The sequence below is a fragment of the Theobroma umbraticum genome, unplaced genomic scaffold (assembly GCF_002168275.2).
Source record: "Theobroma umbraticum cultivar Fairchild unplaced genomic scaffold, ASM216827v3 scaffold_12.1, whole genome shotgun sequence".
Lineage (NCBI taxonomy): Eukaryota > Viridiplantae > Streptophyta > Magnoliopsida > Malvales > Malvaceae > Theobroma > Theobroma umbraticum.
The window spans coordinates 4,140,019-4,164,665 of record NW_018397269.1 but is presented as its reverse complement, the minus strand read 5'-3'; the positions used below and the strand labels follow the sequence as shown (position 1 = coordinate 4,164,665).

The 24,647-nt window shown below is 30.5% G+C and overlaps 1 protein-coding gene across 1 annotated transcript; it reads left to right on the top strand.

Moving 5' to 3' along the window:
• Positions 1 to 11,324: 11,324 nt before the first annotated feature.
• TOC159 (translocon at the outer envelope membrane of chloroplasts 159) lies at positions 11,325 to 15,571 on the top strand. The gene is made up of 2 exons (XM_021440725.2): positions 11,325 to 11,547; positions 11,620 to 15,571. Exons 1-2 carry the CDS (start codon positions 11,490 to 11,492, stop codon positions 15,303 to 15,305), a joined length of 3,744 nt encoding a protein of 1,247 aa, XP_021296400.1. The 5' UTR covers positions 11,325 to 11,489; the 3' UTR covers positions 15,306 to 15,571.
• Positions 15,572 to 24,647: the final 9,076 nt, after the last annotated feature.

Genomic DNA, 24,647 nt, shown 5'->3' with positions numbered 1-24,647 from the left:
TAATTAAGTTTTCAGAGAGTTAATTAAATTAAAATACAATTGCTATATTTAAGGTTACAAATTAGTTTGGCTATTTAAATATGTTATGTTAACAAACTAAAAACTGTAAGCCTTCAACCACTTTTCAGCCGTTTCATGAAATAAGAAAAGAAAAATAGTTTTCTTTGTCTTACAAAAATAAGATTCAGCAAGAATTTTTGGTTCTTTTGTTTGAGAAACAAAACTTACTAGCACAAGTAATATCCTACCTTTGAGAAGGTCCTATTCAATCACTGTGTGGATTATTGTTAGAGGTTAAATACTTAGGTGATTGAATATTTGATAAATCCCATAGGTGAAGAAGCAAAGATTTTGATTTAATTGGCTTCTGATTACGTTATCTAAAGAAAGGTATGTACTTATTAAACTTATGAGTATTTATAATTAATTTGAAAGTTATATGAAAAACACAAATATTGATTTTCTAGGATTCAGTTGTTTCTCTAATTAAATGTTAGTTTATTATTTCGTTACGTAATATTTTAATTTTTTATTGTTTTCTAATTTGAGCATGAGGTCGAATCCCAACAAAAATACCCTCACTCCTAAATTTTGATGAAAATTATACGGAAGTGCATTAGTTTTTAAAATAGATACTCTGTCTCAAAAAAATATTTTTCACTAAATATTTAGGTCAAGCTGTTAGTCAACCGTTAATGTTTCAATCAATTTGATGACGTGACAAGTGTAAAAAAAAAATTTTACCCTTTATTAATTTTTCAAATTACTATTATATAATTTTATTAACTTTTTATTAATTAAAAAAAAAACTCCCCATCTAGGGAGCATCGGAGCTCCCTTGGGGAGCAATGATGCTCCCTATTTTTTTATTTGCTTAAAAATATAATAATATTTTTTAAAATTAATAAGAAAAAAAGAGTATTTTAGTCTTTTCATAATCTCTGTCAACAGTGTTTGCACTTTTATGGTAAAATGTTAATTTTGAAAACTAATAGATCTGTTTAGAATTTCGATTAAACTTATAAGGCTAGAGGTATTTTACCCTAAAAAAATTAAATTAATTAAAATTTTTTAAATAAGTTTTTATTTTTTTATTACATTGAATCGAGTTTTTATACTTTTATTTTAAACTAAATAAGCTTTTATAGTTAATGATTTACTAATGGGTATTAGTAAAAATATCATATGTCATTGTATGTCTTATGTAACATTGACATGGCATAATGATAATGATGCCGCATGTTAAGCTGATATAATGACACGTTTACATGATATTTTTGATCCTTTATATCAACAGTGCATTATGGTATAAGTATAAAATGATAAGTGATATTTTGATTAATAAAAATTAATTAATTATTAGTTATAAAAATTTATTTGATTGAAAATAAAAATATAAAATTTAATTAAATGCAATAAAAAATATTTTTAAAAAAAATTCAAAATTTATACTTTTGACATATTATTTGGAAAGTTGTGAAGATAATAGTAAAAAGAAACACTTGAGATGAGGAATAAGAGAGAGAAACAGAAACACGTAATGAAAGTCAAAACAATTGAAAACATGCGGAACCAAACAAAATATTTGAGAAGCCAAATCCACAACGTTATCTCCCATTCTTCATCTTTCCGAGAGGATTATCCGGTACTTGCTGCTCACCGTGAGATGGGAGTTCATCCCACTAAGTATATCTTATTACATTTATCATGTAATCAAAATATTTGATAAATAATTTTTACTTCAATAACTTGAATATATATATATATATATATAAAGAGATAATGAGATATAGGTTTAATTAATATGTAATTTGAAGTGAAAACAAGAAAAATAAACAACCAAAATAATCAGAAAATAAACTTTAAATCAACTTTAAATTAGATTAAATAAAAGCTAAATTTGAAAATTATACTAACATTTGAAACAACAAATTAAAAGGGGTAATAATGAAAAAGTAAAATAAAATAAAAACTTGTTAACTAATTTGTCATTGTTTAATAGACATCTTGAAGTTGAAGTGTTGGTGGAAATTATGAATCATGTTTTAAAAATTCAATTATTATCATTTACATTATATAGTTTTTGGGAAAGATTACGTAGAAATTATTAATATATTAAATCATCAAAATAGTTTTTTTTTGCATCGCTTTTACCTTCTCTTTTTTCTTTTGTTATTGATAAATAGGTTGATTAATACTTATTGGCATAATACTTAAAATAATCTCTAAATTATTCAAAAAAATTTAAATAAATCTTATTATTTTATTATATTCAATCAAGTCCCTATACTTTTGTTTTGAACCAAATAACTCTTTATATTTTTATTTTGAGCCAAATTAACCTTTATGATTAATAGTTGATTAAGTCAAAATATCATTTATCATTTTATACGATGTGATATTGACGTGATATGCTAAAATATTATAATTAATAATAATGTGACATGTTAACATATTATAATTGATGATGACATATTATGTTAATGTAGTATGATAACATGGCAATATAATATTTTTCACCCAATATATTAGCGTCATGTTACTGCCATATAGATATAAAATTATAAATGATATTTCAACTAATAAAAATTAATCAACCATTAGTCATAAGAGCTTATTTGATCAAAAATAAAAAATATAATGACTTAATTAAATGCAATGTAAAAATGACTTATTTAAACTTTTTAAACTAGTTCAAGGGCTTTTTTGAGTATTATGCCATCATTATTCTCTTCTTTGTAATCTACTACTACGACTATATCTTTTGAAATTTTTAGATTAATAAGTGAGGAATGAAAAGACAATAATGAAATGAAAGGGGAATAAAAATACAAACAACTAAAAAAAATATTAAGCTTTTCTTTAATTTATATATTGAAAATTAAAATTTTAATAAAAAAAGGTAGTAGTACATATTTTGATTATAATAATTTGAATATTTAAGAATTTATAATAAATGTTTTAGTCTTTAATTTGGACGCAAAGGACCATAACTAGTTTGTTTAAATAGGTATATACAAATTGCATCCTCATCTTATATATTATTATAAAAAAAGTTTGAAAACTCCACAAACAAATTTAATTGATCATAGTGATTATAAGTAAAAAAGTTAATATTGAAATATTAAACTAATAAAGACAATTAAATGAATAAATGGTGACCAATGAATCTATGTCATCATATTCATATGTATAACTCATTAAATTATATATAGTAATAGGATAAAATTCAAAAATCCCCCTCAAAACATTTCAAAATGACACTTTGCCTTTTCTTATTTCAAAACAATGTTTTTGACCTTTTAACTGTTAACACCATTAGTTACAGTTAAAAAAATTAGATCTAAAGCTACATAAATATTTTGGGGTACAACTATCCTCTTAAAAAAACTCTGCTTATCTTCTTTTCTAAAATTTAATAAAATTTAATATTTGACAAAGAAGAAAAAGCCTAAAACTTAATAAAATTTTAGAATGGGATATTTGGATGCAAAAGTTTGTATCCCTTTGATACTTAATAAAATTCAATATTTGACAGAGAAGAAAAAAATTTAAACCTTTTGATAAGTACTCATGATAACTTTAAGATATAGAGTTATTTAGACTTTACTTTGATAGTAATTTAGCTTAGTTTTTGTAGTAATACATGAAAATTAATAAGTTTTATTTAAATTATTTTAAATTAGTTAATTTAAGAGAGTCAATCTAATTTTAGTTAATTTTATACTTAATTTGATGTTAATGTGATTAAGATAGACTGCTATTGATTTATTTGTGCTTTTGTAGATATTTAATGAAAGAAGAATTTTAATAGAAGAAGGAAAACAATTTTGAGATATAAATTTTCACTGCATACATTTCAGTATTTTGACCATACCTGTCGCTACAGAGCTTCAAATGACATGATTTTGTAGACCATTGGAAAGCTAAAAGAAAAAGCTACAATTTTCATATTTACCACTTCATCCAGTTCGGCTTAAAAAATGGTCAAAAATCATGTTGAATTTAGAGTACTATAGTAGTTTAAGAGCAATTATGATTTCTGCTAATTAATGGGTCAAGCCTGCAACCCATGTAATCTGATATGAAAATCCTAGTTGAAAGTTTTTGCTAATTAGCTAAACTAAGATAAATTGAAAATTGAAAAATTGTTGAAAAGAAAAGAAATGCCATAGAGAAAACATAAAATTGCTAATTAGCTACCGATTTAGTTTTTGGAATCCATTTTCTAGCCTACAACTTGGACTTTTCAACTGAAATTCTACGTTCTCTAAGTGCAAATCCTCTGCCTTCACTTGTTGTCATGGGCAGACCCATGTTCATGGAAGTGGTGTCATGACACCACTCAATTAAAAAAAATATTTATTTATTATATTATTGTTTTAGAGTTTTATATATTTAATAATATTATGAACTCATTAATTTTTTTACAATTTTGTAAAAAGTAGAGTCAAAACATATATTTTATTAAAAAATTTATATATTAATAAAATTTAAATATTCTTTTTAAAAAATACTTAAATATTATCAAAACATAGATTTATCAAAAAATAATGTATATATTAATATTTAAATTCGATATGGCAAGATAAAAAAAATTTCTTTCCATAATTTAAAATTTTATTAAAAAAGTCAAAACCTAAATTACTCTTTCTCTCTCCAAAAATTCATATCTTACTCTTGAGACTTACAGTCACTTTCCTCTTCTCGGTCCTTGGTTGCGTTTTTCACTTTCTCAAAACAATTCAACTTGGCTTCAATTGTAAGTAATTTTCAATCTAAGTTAAGTTTTTAAATATTTCACATCTAAATATTTTTTGATTAATTTAATAGTTTCGATTCATAATTATAATCTTTAAATTATTAGTCTTTCTTTTTTTAATTTATTTTGTAAATATTGATTATTTGATTTTTTTCATTTAACTTTATGTGGTTTGAGGATGGTTATATTTAGTTTTGATTAATAGATAGAAAATTGCATATTATTAGTTGTTGAACATGATAATTTGTTATGTAAGATCATATTTGATTTAATTCTAATATTTTAGTCTATGCTAATATGTAGTAAATTTTAACTAGTTTCTATAATTTTAAACAAATAAGCCATGGAAAGATATTTTAAATGAAAGAAATTGTCTCACAAGAATCAGATATCGGGCAACAACAACAAAATTCTACTAATGATCGTATTCAACAATCTTCTAAGCAAAGCCATGTTGAATTTGATTTAAGTACTCTTCCGACAAATCTTGGATTGAGGAAAAAGTTTTTTAAGTATCATTCTAATGATCAAGATGAAATTAGAAAAGCATATTTGCAAAAAGGGCCATGTCAATCTCATGATCATAAGTTTCCTTAAAGAATTATTTATGGGGTTGCTTGTTAATTAAATTCTTCTTGGTTTAATGACTATAGTAGTTGGTTAAAGTATAGCATACAAAAGGATGTTGCATTTTGCTTGTATTGTTATTTATTCAAAAATGAAATTGAGAAGCAAAAGGGAGGTGATTTTTTGTAACTGAAGGTTTCATAAATTGGAACAACAAAGAAAGATTAGATACTCATGTTGGCAATTGCAATAGTGAGCATAATAAAGCTTTAAAGAAATGCCAAGGCTTGATGAAGCAGAAACAACATATTGATGTAGCACTTTGTAAGCAAACGCAACAAACTAAAAGAGATTATAGAACTCACTTGATTGCATCTATGAATTGCATTAGGTTTCTCTTGCATCAAAAGCTAGCTTTCCAAGGACACAATGAATATAAAAACTCAAAGCATAGAGAAAATTTTCTTGAGCTTTTGCAATTTTTGGCTCATCATAATGATGAAGTAAGCAAGGTTGTCTTGGAACATTCTCAATGGAATCTCAAATTGGTGTCTCCTAAAATTTAGAAAGATATTGCGAATGTAGCTTCAAGTGAGGCCAAATTATCAATCATTAAAGATCTTGGAAGTGAATTGTTTGGGATATTGGTTGATAAGGCTCAAGATGTATCGAATAAAAAACAAATTGCTATTGTCTTATGTTATGTAGATAAAAAAGGCTTGGTAACAAAATGATTTCTTGGCATTGCTCATGTTATTGATACAAGTGTTACATCACTTAAAGCAGCAATTGAAGCAATGTTTTCTAAGCATAGGCTAAGCTTGTCAAAAGTTCGTTGATAAGGCTTTGATGGAGCTAGTAATATGCAAGGTGAATTCAATGGCTTGAAAACTTTAATTATAAGAGAAAATGAATTAGCTTATTATATTCACTAGTTTACTCATCAACTTCAATTAGCACTTGTAGTTGTTACAAAAAAAAATGTTGACATTGCTTTACTTTTAATATGGTTGTTCATTTGACCAATGTTGTTAGAGCTTCTTATAAGCGAAGATATATCTGAGAAAGTAACAAGTGTCAAAGGTTAAAGAGGCATTGGATAATGGTGAGCTTCAAAGCAGACATGGTCTAAATCAAGAAACAACTCTTAAAAGGGCAGGTGATACACATTGGGGTTCTCACTATGGGACATTATTAAACTTGATTGTTATGTTTTCTTCTGTAGTTGAAGTGCTTAAGTTCATTGAAGAAGATGGAAAGGAGACAAAGCAAAGAGCCGAGGCACATATTCTTCTTGATTTTCTACACTTATTTAAGTTTGCCTTTGTTCTACACTTGATTAAAAATGTTTTGGGGATCATTAATGAGTTATCTTTGACTTTGTAAAGGGAGATCAAGACATTATAAATTCTATGACACTTGTTAAAGTGTCTAAGCAACATTTGCAAATGATGAGAGGTGAAGGATGGGAATCTCTATTAAATGAAGTTTCTTCATTTTGCAATAACATGACATAGTGATTCCAAATATGGATACCACATTTGTGTTTCAAGGAAGGTCATGATGCAAAGCTCCAGAATATCAAATTTTCATCATTATCATTTTGATATAATAAATGAAGTTTTAGATTTGCAACTTGAGGAGCTCAATAATTGTTTCATTAAATTGAACATGGAGCTATTTCAATGTATTTCATTTTCTGCTTTTAACAAAGAAAGATTGATTTGTGTGGCTCAATTGTATCCTTTTAAATTGTCAACAGTGGATTTAGTGGCACTTGAAAATCAACTTGAAAACGATATTGTAGACTTGCATTTAGATGAGGAATTTTTTGAAGTTAATGGAATTGGTGATCTTGCAAGGAAAATGGTTGAGATAAATAGAAACACTGTGTATCCTTTAGTTTATTTGCTAGTAAAACTTGTATTGAGATAAATAGAAACAATGTGTATCCTTTAGTTTATTTGCTGGTAAAACTTGCATTGATATTATTAGTTGCAATAGCATCAGTTGAAAAAGCTTTTTCAGCAATGAAATTTATAAAGCACAAGCTACGCAATCGAATGAGTGACGAGTGGATGAATGATAGTGTTTCTACTAATACTATTATACAACTTTTTCAAAATATGAAAAATGATCGCAGACAATTATTTTAGATATATTTTCTTTGAAGTATTAAATGAATGAATTGAATTTACATTTTCTTTAATTTAATGTTAAAACTTCTACTTTATGAATTTTAACATATTTATTTTTTAATTATTATTTTAATTATGATGCCACACAAAAAATTCCTAGATTCGCCCTTGCTTGGTGTGCCCTTTTTTGCTTTTTTTTATAATATTATGCCATGTGCCATATAGACAAAAGTTTATTAGCGTTGGTATTTTGATATTAAATCTTTTCTTTTTCTCTTCCTTGATATTTTCCTCATTACTCTCCAATGAGTATCATTGGCAAGGTTAAATTGTCAAAATATCAAAACTTTGTCGAAAAGGACTTAAATCTTTTACCTTATTAGACACTCTTGCTTCCATTATCACAATACTAGAATTTTTCCAAAAGATTCAATCTTTGCTCTTAGATACTCTTGCTTCCACTTGTGACATGGGACTAACAAAGAAGCCATTACCCTATCCCCCAAATGCTAATCTGATAGGATGTGCAACGCCATTGCCTATAAGTCACTTAAGAACTCCCTTACTTATCTAATGTGAGATTGAAGCACCTTGTCCACTTCCCTTAAAGCACTTGGCATGGCATTCTCCTCCACTTAATTTAGTGATGCCCTCATTGTTGTCAGGTACCATATCTACATGTCCTTGAAAGTACTTGACATGGATCGGATCAAGGTCAGGTCCACTCAATACCACTTGTCACGAAGTCATTACCATCTCTTTAAAAGGCAAATTTGATGGAGTGCATAGTATGCCATTGTTTATAACTCGCTAAGAATTCCCCTACTTGTTCGACGTGGGATTGAAGCACTTTACTTTCTTCCTTTGAAGCACTTGGTGTGACACCCCACACCATTCCAATGTCTCTTTCTCTTGTTCCATCTTTTCCTCTTGTTTTATATCCTCTAATTTCAACATCATCAATCATTGCCCCATTTTAGTTTGCTTTATATAAGCTTTCTTACGAGCTTAGATTACCTTCGGATCTAAGATTTCTGGTTGAGTAAAGATAAGAACAATTCCATGAATCGTCTTTTAGATTTCCCTTATAGATTCTAGGAAAACGAAAAGAAAGATTTGACTTTCTTTATTGTAGATCAATATTGTGTGTCTTTACTAGTTTCAGTATTATAAACGTTGTTTGTCCCACCTTTACTTTTCCTCTTCTCAAAATTTTACTAGTTTCAGTATTATAAACGTTGTTTGTCCCACCTTTACTTTTCCTCTTCTCAAAATTGCTTCTAGGTATTCTCGGATTTCTCTACACTAACTTTCAATCTAGCAATAACGGCTTAAATCAAACTAGAAAAGTTGGATTAGGTTTTTTTTTTTGTTAGGAAGAATAGATGGTAATCAATTAAGAAATGAGGGCAATCAGTTTGAAACAACTAGTTTTTTTTTTGTTACAAATCCCTAACCAATAATTTTGAACATTAGAAAGGAAAAAAACCCAATTCCAAGCCAGCAATTTTTGATGCCATGTGGAATTGACATTATCAAGATGATACCTTAACATGCCATATGGTAGATGATGTTGCATCAAAAATTGCTGATTGTACTATTGACTAATGAAAGTTAATCAACAGTTAGTGAGAGGGGCTTATTAGATAAAAAAAAAATCAATGACTTATTCGAATGCAATAAAAAGATAAGGGCTAAATTGACTTTTTGGATATAATTTGGAGATTTAGTTAAGTATTTAGCCTTTAATAATTTTAATATATCTTTTAAATATTTTTTTTACTCTTACACTTTTACATAGTTATGGATATTATCCATGACTAAAAAAGTGTAAGAAAACAAATTCTTTCTGTTTTTATAATTAAATTCAATTTCTAAGATACATCACATATAAAAGTTCTTTTTTATTCTTCTTTTTTGCACTCTTTTGGAACAAATAAAATAAATAATTGTAATTGATAAATAATAACTTAAAAAACAAAAATTAATCCATAAACTAGAAAAATAATTGACAATAACTCATCAAATTAAGTAAATTGTGAGACGTGATTTAAACATTTTATTTTATTTCGTTTTCAATAGATATTAGATAGTTAATAGAGATATTAACTTAAAAATAGTAAAAGGGAGGATTTCAAAATATTCATACTTAAAATTTCTCAATAAAATTCTAAATTTCATGTAAGTAATTAACATGGGTTCTAGCTTTTGAAGTTTATGGTTGACTAACTATAATTATGGTAAATTATTAATAATTATCAATGTAATAAAAATAAAAATTACATATCAATCACTCAAAAATTATTAATAAGTTATTTGAGAGCAAATGATTGATTTTTTATATTTAGATCTACACAAATCTAATTCAATTTGACTTTAAAAGTCAACAACTTAAACATAGAAAATAACTTGAATCTAAATAACCCTATTCCAAACTCGGATAATCCAAACTTGAGATAACTTCAATCTTGAATAAATTAGATCCTTAAGTGATTGAACTTGAAATGACTTTAACACAAAATGACCCAACCTTATAACTTATCCAAACTTCTTTTGACCTTAAATGATCTGTCTCAAAACTAGACCTCACCTACTAATTATTGTTGGACATTTTCAATGGTAATAGTGGAAGAATGAAAAGAAAAAAGTCTTTTGAACAATAATGCTTGTTTAAAAAAATGATGTTTATTTAAATAATTAAGTTTGCTCAAATAAATATGTTTGTTTAAAAAAGGTTGTGCTTGTATGAAGAGACATATCTATATCTATAAATAAGAATATTTGATTTTCTAAATATAAACGAACATAAATAATTTGCAATCTTATCAGCATTAAATTCTTCTTAGATTGTTTTTATATTATTTTTTGTAGAAAAATTTAATAGAAATTTGGTAATCTTATTATATACCAGTAAGATGCTTAGTGAATTGATTTTATTAATATAAAACAGAATCAATCACTAGGTTTCATTATATACTCAATATTTATCGTATGTAACCCTTTTATATGTCTAAATAGATAATCAATGGAGACAAATAAAATCTTAAAAAAAGTGACAGAAATACAAAACTTGAAACTATTATCTTATATTTTTGATTATCCAAGCCCCTGTTATGATAATTATCACCTCCACATAAGTGCTTTTAATAATGCATTAACTTATGAATTTTCATAAATATATCAAAATGAGTTACATATCAATCCTTTAGTTGCTAATTTTCATAAAAAGTCGAAATGTACATATAATTTTGGGTAAAATGCTCTTATTCTCTAAGTTTTGATCGAAATTATATAAAAGTCTATTAGTTTTTGAAATAGACATTCTGCCCTAAAATTTTTTTTTCGTTAGACATGTAAGTTCAACCATTAATTAATCGTTAATATTTTCATCAATTTACGATTGTGGTAAAAGTTTTTCATAAAAGTTTTTTTTCGTTTGTGCCCTAAAATTTTACCTTTGATTAATTTTTATAATTATTATTAAATAATTTTATTATTTTTTATTAATTAAAAAAAGAGTTTCTTGGGGAATTAGTGCTTCTTTTTTTTAAAAAAAATATAATAATAATTTTTTAAATTAATAAAGAAAGAAATAGTATTTATTTTTTTAAAATTTTTATTAATATTTTTTACACTTTTGAAATGAAATATTTATTTCAACAACTAATAAATTTTTATATAATTTTAATAAAAACTTAAAAGTAAAGCTATTTTATCTTATAATTTTCCTTTAGCTCCATATGGGAATATCTAGGGCCTAGGGGCAGGAGTGTAAATTCACATGTTTGGCTAAAAACACAGGAAAGGCCAAGCCGCACGTTACCTCGCCCATGCGGCTGAAAACACAACTCCCAGGCCCGCACGCACGCTTTCCTTCCCATCTTATCTTTACCTCTTCCTAGCAAACTTGGTATCACAAATTCCATTAATCCAATTGCTTTTTACCAATCAATTCCCCAAAATCCCTATCCTCTCCAAAACCCTAAAACTCTCTTCTCTCTTCTCTTCCCAACCTACCTTCAATGGACGCCCAGCTTTCTGCCCCGGAAATCGCGTCTCAGCCGCTCTCTAGCTCCCCAGGTTCTTCTTCTCCTTCTTCTTTTCCCTCGTTTTTAGCTTCCAATGATGATTCTAAGTTTGCAACTAGTTCAGTGGCAGGCCATGCTTTGAAAGCTAATGAAACTAGTAAAACTGGTGATAATGAGACTGGTGAGATGAAGTTTGGAACAGCGCCCGAGAAGCCACTTGTGGCTGACTCAGAGGAAGAAATTCCGACCCTAGTGAAGGATAGCGATGCCTCTCATGTCCACTCTGATGGTTCAAATGTGATTTTGAAAGAGGACTCGCTTGGGGCTGTTGATAATGGTTTAGAGGGATTTAGAGGTCAGGGTTTGATGGAAAAGCTTGATACTGAAGGTGTTGGTTATGGAGAAAAGGAGGACAAGGAAATGGGCTCGATTGGTGGTGCTAACCAATCTGTTTTAGCAATGGAAAGCAGAGAGGAAGGTAGGATTGGGATGGTGGAGAATAATTCGATTTTAGGTAGTGGAGCTAAACAGGCCTATCCTGTGGTTGTAGAAGCAGCTGATCATAAGGTGGTTGAAGCAGATATTTTGAAATTTTCTTTTGGAGAGGACTTGGTTGTTGATGCAACACCTTTAGTTGGAGATGTTTCAGAGAGTAAGAAATCTGAGATTAAGGGGACAGAGGTGGTTCCGGTTTCTGGGAGTGCGAGCTTGGATAATGGCTTTGATCAGATTAGTCATAATGATAAACATGTTCTGAATGTCTATCCTGTGCCTGACAAGAATATTGAGCCTGTTGCCACCAATAGAATTGATACTGCTGAGCTTTTGGCTTGTGAAAAGAATGCTGACTTTGATGCTGAGAAGAAAGCTGATTCTGCTAGCGGGGGCCCGCTTACAAAACTAAATGACCTCCAAGAGGAGGAAGTTATAGATGTGTTGCAACAAGCGAGTAGTGAGAATATAGATGAAGGGGGTGGAGATGGAAGTCAGACAGTGGGTCGTTCTGCTCAAGGTATACAGTTGATGGCAGCTCATGGAACTGAGAATTTTGATAGTGATTCTCAAAGCAGAAGATTGGTAGAAGAATCTCATTCTCCCAAGTCTGCAGAGCTAACTACAGTTTCTAAAGCAGAAGTTAGCTTTGAAGGTGCAGAAGAAGAAGAAGAAGAAAACCACCATCAAGATGAAGAAGGTGAAATTGAAGGCTTGGATACTGACGGAGAGACTGAAGGTATGATCTTTGAGAACACTAAAGCTGCCAAACAATTCTTGGAGGAGCTAGAACGAGGATCTGGCTTTGGTTCTCACTCAGGCGCAGATAATTCTCATGATCATTCTCAGAGAATTGATGGTCAGATTGTTGTTGACTCAGATGAAGAAGTGGACACTGATGAAGAAGGTGAGGGGAAGGAGTTATTTGATTCTGCTGCTTTGGCAGCCCTTTTGAAAGCCGCAACTGGTTCTGGTTCCGATGGTGGTAACATCACTATAACTTCTCAAGATGGATCCAGGCTTTTCTCTGTTGAGCGTCCTGCTGGTTTAGGATCCTCACTCAACAATGCAAAACCTGCACCCCGATCAAACCGACCTAACCTATTCACTCCTTCCGCTGTCACGAGTGGGAGAGGCTCTGACAACAACTTGACTGAAGAAGATAAAAGGAAACTGGAAAAGTTACAATTGATAAGAGTCAAATTCTTGAGGCTTGTTCAGAGGCTAGGACATTCTCCAGAAGATTCTATAGCAGCACAGGTTCTATATAGACTGGCACTTGTTGCAGGTAGGCAAACTAGTCAACTGTTTAGCCTTGATTCTGCGAAGAGGACAGCTCTGCAACTTGAAACAGAGGGTAAAGATGATTTAAACTTCTCATTGAACATACTTGTTCTTGGGAAGATTGGGGTGGGCAAGAGTGCTACAATAAATTCAATCTTTGGTGAGGACAAGGTCTCAGTTCACGCATTTGAACCTGCCACTGCAGTTGTGAAAGAGATTACAGGAACAGTAGATGGTGTTAAGCTCAGGATCATTGATACCCCCGGTCTGAAATCTTCAGCCATGGAGCAAGGTGCCAACCGCAAGGTCCTAGCTTCTATAAAAAATTTCATAAAGAAGTGTCCCCCTGATATTGTACTCTATGTTGATCGGCTGGACACCCAGACCAGGGATCTTAATGATCTGCCATTGTTAAGATCAATCACTAATTCTCTTGGCTCTTCTATCTGGAAAAATGCCATAGTTACCTTGACTCATGGTGCTTCTGCACCTCCAGATGGTCCATCTGGCTCACCTTTGAGTTATGAGGTGTTTGTTGCCCAACGTTCCCATGTTGTTCAACAATCTATTGGTCAGGCTGTTGGTGATCTGCGCCTGATGAATCCAAGTTTGATGAATCCAGTTTCTCTTGTTGAAAATCATCCTTTGTGTCGAAAGAATAGAGATGGCCACAAGGTGCTTCCTAATGGTCAAACTTGGAGACCTCAGCTATTGCTGTTATGCTACTCTATGAAAGTCTTATCTGAAGCAAGCTCTCTTTCCAAACCTCAAGATCCATTTGACCATCGGAAGCTCTTTGGTTTTCGTGTCCGTTCTCCTCCTCTTCCATACTTGTTATCTTGGCTGTTGCAGTCTCGTGCCCATCCTAAACTCTCTGCTGGTCAGGGTGGTGAGAATGGTGACTCAGATATTGATATGGCTGATTTATCTGATTCTGATCAAGAAGAAGATGAGGATGAGTATGAGCAGCTCCCCCCTTTCAAGCCTCTCAGGAAAGCTCAGCTTGCTAAACTTAGCAAGGAGCAGAGGAAGGCATATTTTGAGGAGTATGATTATCGGGTGAAACTCCTCCAGAAAAAGCAGTGGAGGGAGGAGTTGAGAAGAATGAGAGAGATGAAGAAGAAAGGAAAGCCTGCTGTTGATGAATATGGTTATATGGGGGAAGATGTTGATCAGGAAACTGGAGGTCCAGCGGCTGTACCAGTTCCGTTACCTGATATGAGCCTGCCACCTTCCTTCGATGCTGATAATCCAGCTTACAGGTACCGATTTTTGGAACCAACTTCTCAGTTCTTGGCAAGGCCAGTTTTGGATACTCATGGTTGGGACCATGATTGTGGATATGATGGTGTTAATATTGAACATAGTCTAGCAATTGCCAGTCAGTTTCCTGCTGCAGTTGCTGTTCAACTCACAAAGGATAAGAAGGAATTTAACATCCATTTGGATTCTTCGGTTTCTGCCAAGCATGGGGAAAATGGATCAAGCATGGCTGGCTTTGACATCCAAAATGTCGGAAAGCAATTAGCTTATATTTTCAGAGGTGAGACCAAATTCAAAAATCTCAAAAAGAATAAAACAGCTGCTGGCTTTTCTGTCACATTTTTAGGTGAGAATGTTGCAACCGGGTTCAAACTTGAGGATAATATTGTTGTTGGAAAGCGGCTGGTGTTGGTTGGTAGCACTGGGATTGTTAGATCTCAAGGTGATTCAGCATATGGAGCCAACCTAGAAGTGCAGCTCAGAGATGCAGATTTCCCAATTGGCCAGGATCAATCCTCTTTGGGTTTGTCTCTAGTCAAATGGAGAGGGGACTTGGCATTGGGTGCCAACTTTCAGTCTCAATTCTCTGTTGGACGGAGTTCAAAGATAGCAGTTCGTGCAGGACTGAACAATAAGATGAGTGGGCAGATTACCGTTCGAACAAGTAGTTCAGATCAGCTTCAGATTGCACTCACTGGTATTCTTCCTATTGTCATGGCAATTTATAAAAGCATCCGTCCTGGGGTTAGTGAGAACTATTCCATGTATTAGGTGCTGTAACAATTTTTCCCACCTCGAAGAGCTGCCGTTACGTTACCTTGGGAAATTTGTCCAAACGCAGATTATATTGGAGGCATTTTTAAGTCGTGCTCACCTTTCTGTAATTCTTACATTGATTTGAGCATGAACTACTGCTATGATGAGCTCTATTTTATTGCATGATAAATGGTACGAGGCATGAGTATCTTGTTGTTTCTTTAGCAATTTTGATTAATAATAAGGTTTATAAATGAATGATTGCTGTTTAGCAGAGGAAACTAATTGCAAAGATCCTTATGGTTATTTAGGGAAACTTTATACTGCCCTGCAATATAATGTAACAACATGTTTTATTTTTTGTGCTGTCCACATGGACAAGTTCTCTGCTTTAATGTAATGAGATCTTGCCTGCTGAGAAAAATCAATTTTAGTCTTCCACGTGTGTCCTTTGATTTGAACATTATCCATTTTCTTTTGTTTGGACTCCTCACCTTGAAATGAAGAGATAGGAAACATGAGAAGGAAAGTGACATAGACCCCTGGGAAGTGAGAAAAATGGGATTCTATGAAGTGCCTCAAGTTCATGTCAAATCCATCTATCCTTCATAAACAAATTCATGTCAACTTCTTTGCTATCTTCATCATCAGAGCCCAAAATTTCAAAGCTTCCAAGGAGTTAGCTAACTGTCAACCTTGGATTTTGATTTAAGCAAAAGATCAAAGGAGGAAGCCACATTAGTTACCATGACAAAATAAATAAATCAAAAACCCTTGGAAAGTGTAGCACTACATCAGAGAATGGTCTCTATCTGAGAATTTTTACTCTCTACGCAATTTAAAAATGAGCTGCGGATGCATTCAAAGGATTACGAACATGGTGAAGCAAATGTAACTTACACATTGGAAAATGTATTTCAATGAAATCTTTTTGTGTTGTTTTTTTTTCTTGGTTAAACATACTTTGGTACTACCTTCAAATCCCTTCCTTTGTTGCCCTGAATCTTTTCTACTTGTAATACATATGTTATCTTCATCTTATCTATACTTTGCTGTGTCTTAGCAGTTAGCTGCGTTATTTGTTTTGTAACTGGTAACATACTGTTTTCCTTCTTAGTGGACCTCTCTACTGTGTCCAGCATGTTCAGCGATTAGGATACGGTAGCTTTCAATCCATTCACGTACAAGGTCATCACGAATTGTATTGTACAACTGAGTCAACACAAAGTTGCTGGTCCATGACAAAACCTAGTTGGCTTAGCTTCTCAATGTGGCCAAGCATCTTTGATCCATCATGAGCCCTAACAAAAAACATTGCTTTTTGTCAATTTGCAACAGAACAATTCCCTTGATGCCTCACACTTTGCTTGTCATACAATTCTCTCAATCATCATCGTCATCCTCAACAAGGACAAGAGGAACAGTGACACAATTTCTTTTCTTGTTTGAGAACTATTTTCAAATTGTGATATTTCTCCAAAAGGTTTGATCTAGTGACCTTATTTGCTTCTAATATGCTTTGTGGTGATAACTTGTTACTTATTTTCTACAACATGAATGCTAAAGATTGAATGTGTGTAACTTCTAAGCCTTTGTATCACAATAAGGTAAAGTCTCCAATCCCATTGGTTGCACCCACTATTTTATTCAAAATTATAACCCTCACCATTAAATCAAGAAATTTCTAATATCTTAATAGGTTAAGATCCCATTTAATATTCTACAAACTTGAGTGATTTAACAAATCATGACACATTAACTCTGGTAAATAACTTAACTTATCAATTACATCCAATATAACTCCTAAATCTATTAGGTAATAACTGTTTGTCTAAACATACCATATATGTTTTGCTTAACATCTTCCTCTAAAACTATTTGATCATGAGTGACTAATCTAAATTATAATAGTTAATTAAGCAAGACCCAACTAAAATAACATGAACATATTCTTGTTCAATTCAATCTTGAGTGACTCAACAAGCCAACGATAACATGAACTCTAATTTTTGCATATGATAGTGGAAGGCTCAATGTTCTTATCATATACTTAATACAATTTATGATGGATTTAAGTAGGTGTGCTGATTTACGGGATTTGAACATAATTATTTTTTAAGGTCTCATCATAAATGCATGCATACCTCCGATACCCATTTATAAATATTTTATTATTATTTATATAATATATAATATATAATATATAATTAAATTAAATATTTAAAATTTTGTGGGTGTTTGGGTTTGAGCTGTGTAAGGATGAGAAACACATAACATCGTCACCAATTTTGCAAACAATTCATTTTGTTAGAAATTGACAGATATATATGAGAAGTATTGTTAGTCAAATTATTAATGTAATATCATTAATAGATTTAAATTAAAAAATTATTAAATTATTAGTTATGTTTAAATAATATGAATATCATATCATATTACAAAGGAATATAATTACTGTTATATATATTCTTTTAATATATATATATTTACTTCCTACTTTGCATTAAAATTATAAAAATTATAACTTATAAAATTATTAATTATACTACATAAACCTTTATTTATTAAAAACTTATAATATATATACTTCAAGAAAGACTATGAGATTAGAATAGTTATGGAACCTACCTATTTTTTTTTTAATTGCATGTAATTATGGACAAAATCATATAGTTAATTAAATTCATTCATGAAAGGATTTTAAAAAAAAATCATGAAAGTATGATTACTAATTAACTTATAATGTCTTTTAATATATGTACTTTATATATTGTGTTAATTTATAAGGAATATAATTCCTATAATATATATAAATATTTATAGTATATGTACTTTTAATATAAACATATTTACTTTTTATTTTGTATTAAAGTTACAAAAATTATAACTTATAAAATTATTAATTATAATATATATACTTTTATTTATGTAAACCTATAATATATATATATATATATATATATATCTAAAGAGAGGTTATGAGCTTAGAATAGTTGTGGAACCTAACTGTATATATATTTTTTAATTTTATTGTTAATTTTATAATTGATCCTTGTTTTGAAATGACCAAATCAAATGACCAAAATATGAGTGGTTAAGTGCATTAAAACTTCATAAAACACCTTAAACATTTATACAAAAAATGGCTAAGTGTTTGATGCTCAAAATGCATTAGAAAAAGCCTAAAATACCTAAGGTATCAAGACATTTTGGGTAAGTATCGAGATATTAAACTTAAAATGCCTTAGAAATAGCCTAAGGACGAAGAAGTATCGAGACATCACCTGAAGCCTTAATTTAAGAAGACAAGTGATGAAGTATTGAGACCCAAGCTTGAAGGAATTGAGACTTCACCTCCAAATTGTGAGTTTTAGAGAGCAAGCTCAAAAGTATTGAGACCCAAGCTTCAAAGTTTCGAGACTTCACTTCCAAACTTCCATTTTTAGAGAGCAAGTGCCAAAGTATCGAGACTTATTGTCAGTGTATTGAAACCTCATCTTTAGAACTTCAAATTCCATAGAGCAAGTGTCCAAGTATTGAGACCTACTTGCAAAGTAACGAGACATCATCTTCGAACTTGATTACAAGAGAGCATGCTGCTATGTATTGAGACCAAGTCGCAATATATTGAGACATGCTTCAGTCTAAGAAATGCCAAAGATGAATAAGTTTCAAGACATGCAATAGAAGTGTCTTGAAACTAGCATGTAAAGGATTAAGACCTGTATAGAAGGTATCGATATTTTAGTTTAGACAAGCTAGAAAAAAACGTGAATAACGACTACAAATGGCTATTTTCAAACATCAACATATAAATAGAGGTTTGTGGCACAATTTTCAAGAGAGAGGACACTTGGAGAAAAATTTCGAAGCTAGAGTGAAAGATCAAACAACAAATTCCTCAAGAATCACTCTAAAAATCAAGTGTTTTTCATTCAAGCTTTCTTGAGCCTTAAGTTCTTATACTTATTTGTTAAGCCTTGATTCTTTCATTGTATTCATGGTTTCATTCAACCTATTTAGAGGCATTTAAGCTTTCATCTCATCTTCCCTGTAATCCATTGTACAGGTTATACCTTAACCTAGTAAGGTAGTGTTGTTGTTAATGGTTATACCTTAAAGCAATCTAAAAGGTAGAATAGTTAAGTCTAATCTTTTGAAAAGATTGTTGTAGAGGTTAAATGTAAGCCTTGAAAAGAAATTATTGTAAATGTTATACTTGAACCTTGAAAAAATAGTTTCACAGTAGATTCAAAACTCGTTAGTGATTCTAGAGAGAGGATATAAGCATTGAGGCTAAACCTTAATAAATCTTTGTTACTTATTCTTTAAATTTGTTTTTGATTCTCATTGATATCTTAAATTCATTTTTGAATTACTTGCAAAATAATTTCTGCAATTTTTCTTTATTGTTTTCAAAAAAGGTTTTCATCTTATTGTGCCTAAAATAACCTTACTCCTCAAAGGCTTTAAAAGAATTTTAAAATACTCAATTCACTCCCTCTTGAGATTTATCGTTTAAGCTAACTTTCCTACGTTGGTGTAATTAAGAACAAACTTATACAATTTTGTTTTTTTGAAAAGTACGTAATTTTATTGCAATGTGCAAAAACTACAAATTAGCTTTGATCTTCAAGTTACATGAAAATAAAACAAGAACAAAATAAAACCCCATATAGAACTAGACCCAAAATTGGAGATATCTAGACCTGAATGTGGTCTTTCAATGAATTAATAATTCAAAAAAATACCACAAGAAGGTCCGAACACTGCTCCATCTGTACCAGCCAAGAAGATTACTATCCAAAAACGTCAGCTGTCCATACACAAGACCATCCTCAGCAATCAAAAGCCAGTTGCTGTACGAATTATCAAAAACAGTCTGAAAACACAGCCGCATCACGTCCAAGAGGAAAATGCTAACCACGTCCCTAACATCAAAGGCAGCTGTCCAAACCGTAACATGTCCAAATCCTAGAGTGCAGTCCAAGCTTTAAATATGACAACAATGTGTGAAATTAAAGCTCCAAGCAGGAATCAAAACCATGCAAACTTCAAATTCAAGATATAAAGAAACCAAGATAAAATCAAACTCTATCCCAACCGGATTGAATTCAAATCCCGGGCAGCGATACGAATTCACCCCATTTAAGCTGCTAGGATCCTATTTTAAACACAACTCTAAACTAGAATCCATTATAAACAAACTCATATAATTAATTAAATTAATTCATAAAAATATGATTATTAATTAACTTGTAATGTTTTTTCATATATATATAAATATTTTATTTGTTGTGTTAATTTATAAAGAATATAATTGCTATTATATAAGTTAATAACTACAAAACAACGAAATAATATTGATTTTGCTTATAATTTATTAATATGTAAACCCTGAGCGCTTGTTCCCTTTTAGCCACTCTTGCTTCTTTCTTTTCTTCCCCTTTAGCCGCTTCTGCTTTCAAGTTCCTACCACTTTCAACTTTCCCTCACACAGCACAACAGATCAAACTCGCTGCTCAAGTGCTCAGTGCTCAGTGCTCAGTGCTCAACCTTATCCTCCATTATTGGTCCTCCATTCAGGTAAATCTCCTCTCGTTTTTAGTTTCATTGTTGGGCAGATGTTGTGCTCAAAATTTGGTGGCTTTTTTAGTTTATCAGCTTTGATAATTGATAAAACATGTCTCCTCATGTGTTATTGTGCCGTACTTATTTTCTCAATAAACATTGATTCTGCTATGTTTTATGGTTGTAGGTTTTTTTAAAAATAGTTACAGCTGAAAATTGTGATGATAGTATTAATGATAATTGTAAGAATGCACCGTCTCAGTCTTCAACATATATGGGGTCAAGTTCAGAACAAGTACCTATAAATGTGCCTTCTAGTACTTTTGCTAGTTCTGGTCAACTTTTGATCATGCCTACTGAAAGTAAACCTCCATTAAGTAATTCAAGTAACAAATGTCCTTGCAAGGTCTGGAATCACTTTGAAAAGAAAAATATAGATAGAGAAGATGTGGCAATTTGCATTTACTACAAAGTTGTTCTTAAGGCTAATAGTAAGAATAGAACAAAAGTCCTAAAAAATCCATGGGTACTTGTGCTAGGAGAAAAAAAATTCAAGTATTGAACAATGCTTTGAAAGCAAAAGCAACTTGGCATAGAGACCAAAACCTATGGGAAAGTTCAGATTAGAAATTACACATTTGATCAAGACATTTCAAGACATGAGTTGACTTGTTTTATAATTTTCCATGAGTACTCTCTTTTTATTTTTTTATTTTTATAATTGAGGGAGAAAGGTTTTATTTTTATAATTGAGGGAGAAAGGATTCGAGGAGAAAGGATTCGAACCCTGCTCTTTAGGCAGAAAATAATGTACAAACCAATGAGCCAAATGCTTGAGTGCGAGTACCCTCTTTTTATTGTTACTTATGTTGGTTTTAAGTAGTTTGCTACTCTTCAACCTTTGTTTAAGATGGTTTCCTGCAATACGATTAAAGAAGACATTCACAAGATTTATTGCTCAAAGTGATCCCAGCTACAACGTGGGTTTGAGATGTTAAAATGTCAAATAATAATCATGATGGATATGTGGACTTTGAATCAAAAGAAAAGTTACATGTTCATCATTTTTCATTATATTGATGACTCTAGGGAATTGCAAAGCTGTATCTTGAGATAAGCAATTTTTATTCTAATTGCTTAAATTGTTTTATGTTATGCATTAATGGTTTTATGAAAGAATTTAAGCAAATTCATTAATGTTATTTTGTAAACATTTAGATTTGTATATGTGCCAACAACTTACACCGTGGATGTTCTTGCTCAAGAACTAATGAATGCCTTGATTGAATAATATATATAGAGCAAACTTTATCAATGTGGATAATTGTAGTTCGAATGATGGTATGGTTTCTTTCATAGTGAATAACTTGTATTTTGAACTTTCAGTTAATGGAAGAATTCTTCACATGAGACGTTGTGCACATATATATTGAATCTTGTTGTGAGAGATGGATTATTTGAGATAGAAGATGTGATTGAAAATATTTGTAATAATGTAATATATTGGTCAACTAGTCCATCTTGATTAGAAAAATTTGAAAAAGTGGCTCGTCATGCTAAAGTGCCATATTCTAAAATGTTAAGTCTAAAGTACAGAACTAGGTGGAATTCAACTTATGTGATGCTTCAGACTATTGTAAGATACAAAGATCTTTTCCTTAAGTTAAGCCTGGTGCTAACTAATTAAGGCTTTTCTATCTTGCTTTTGTCCAACACCCAATTATGCCTTAACTGGTTAAGGTTCCATGTTAATCAGTTAATAGTATTCTACCTTCACTAATCACTTCTTTCTTTCTTTAACTGATTAATCCATCTTCAAATTTAGCAAGCCTCTTGACTTGCCTTTAATTAACAATTTATTAGTGGAATTAAACTATATCCTATGCATTTAAATAATGAAGTTAGAATAAATGAATAAGGAATGTTTTGTTATCATAAAAAACATATGGAGTCAACATTCTCCCTTTTTTTTTAAGATGACAAAACACTCCTTGATTGAGAGTGTAATTTCTTTAAAGGAATAAACTCTATTTTCATATTTAGGGATTGCTCCCTTCAGATATATGCTCCCCCTTATTATGTGCATTAGAAAACTAAGATATATAAAAAATATTCTAAATGTATGTGCATAAATCTTTCATACAATTCTTAAATCTTCCACAATTATCAATCGTATTATCATCAACAGCACACAATAATCCAATAGCATATTTCAGTCAATATATTTGTTGGATTAAGATCTTAGTAGATTGATGTGATTGTGTAAAACATGAATTTCAATTTTTTTTTTATAAAGGAAGCAAGCAATCTAATTATACAAGCAGAAATACATATCATTTTTATTGCAAGTAACTTAATCACATCCTGTAAAACAAATCATACCTTTTATTTTGAGATTTTTATTTTCGGACACCACCACACCAATGAATGATTTCTCAATTAAGCAAGTTTACCAGTTATTCTTTAAGAATGATTTCAACTTAAACCTTAAGTGGACAAAGTGTGGAATACTAGATAATAAGATGGCAACCGATTTTGTCTCTTTTATCTTCCTAAAAATTAATAGTTTTTTCCTTCTTTCAAAAATTCAACCAAGAATGGGAGAGAAGAAAAAAGAAACAGTAAAGTTTTGGAGAAGGAGGAGAGAAGTGACAACTAAAACTTTTTCAAGGAAAAAGCGTTCATTTTTTTTTTCCTTCAATCTCTTCTCTTTTTATTAAAACTCTTGCCCTAAAGGTTTAATCAAAATTAAACACCTTTGAATCAATCTTGACCATCCATATAGAGTTATGGATGCATCAAACATGCTTCATAATTATCAAAATTAAAATTAAAATATAAATAATTTAATTCTTTAACTATCATTTAGTGCTTTTGATAAAATAAAACTCTTTATTGAATAATAACTCTTATTTTATTGTTATTCATCTTTATTTAAAAATAATTAATAATAAATAAAAAAGTGATAGTCAAACATGGAGTTTCCTTTTTATCAACATGGATGTCTAGATTCATTTTACAAGAATCCTCTTAGCATTATCTTAATTAAAGATACCTCTTATCTTTAATTAAGACAAAAATATTTTATCTTGTCTAAATAGAGGCAAATATGTTTTCTTGTCTAGATTAAGACAAAATATATTTTTCTTGTCTTAAATTAAGACAAACATATTTTTTTCTCTAAATTAAGACTAAACATATTTTCTTGTTTAAATTAAGGCAAACATGTTAAAGTTGTCTTTTTTGAACACAATTAATTAATCAAAAAAAACATACATTCTAACTTAAACAAGTTCAATTCTACGAAGCTAAGTGAGGAATCTATTTGGATATAGATATTTCAAGCTCCAATAAACTTAGAATTATTCTTAATCTCATTAAAAAATAATTCAAGCTTATTGACCATGAACTCATTCCACCATAGATTAATGGTAGCACTCTAGATCTAATCTTTTGAGTATCTAGATGTGATGTGCTGCTAATTTATCAATCCACTAGGCTTAGATTAATCACCAATCTTCCTGAAATCACTTAAAGTTGTTAATGCTATAAACTCTATTATTTGGATATATGTTCCTAGATATTCATCTCGATTATAATTCCAAAATATGAAGTCTAGATCAACGCTTTATGATGATCATGATCATGGTAAATCAAAGATTATAAGGACATTAAACACGAGTCCACTATCCATCAAGATTTCGGTTCTACTATAAACAAACGCATAAGTGTAGATCAAGATTTAAGTAACGGTTAAACTTAAATTTGATTCTCACATGATTCCAG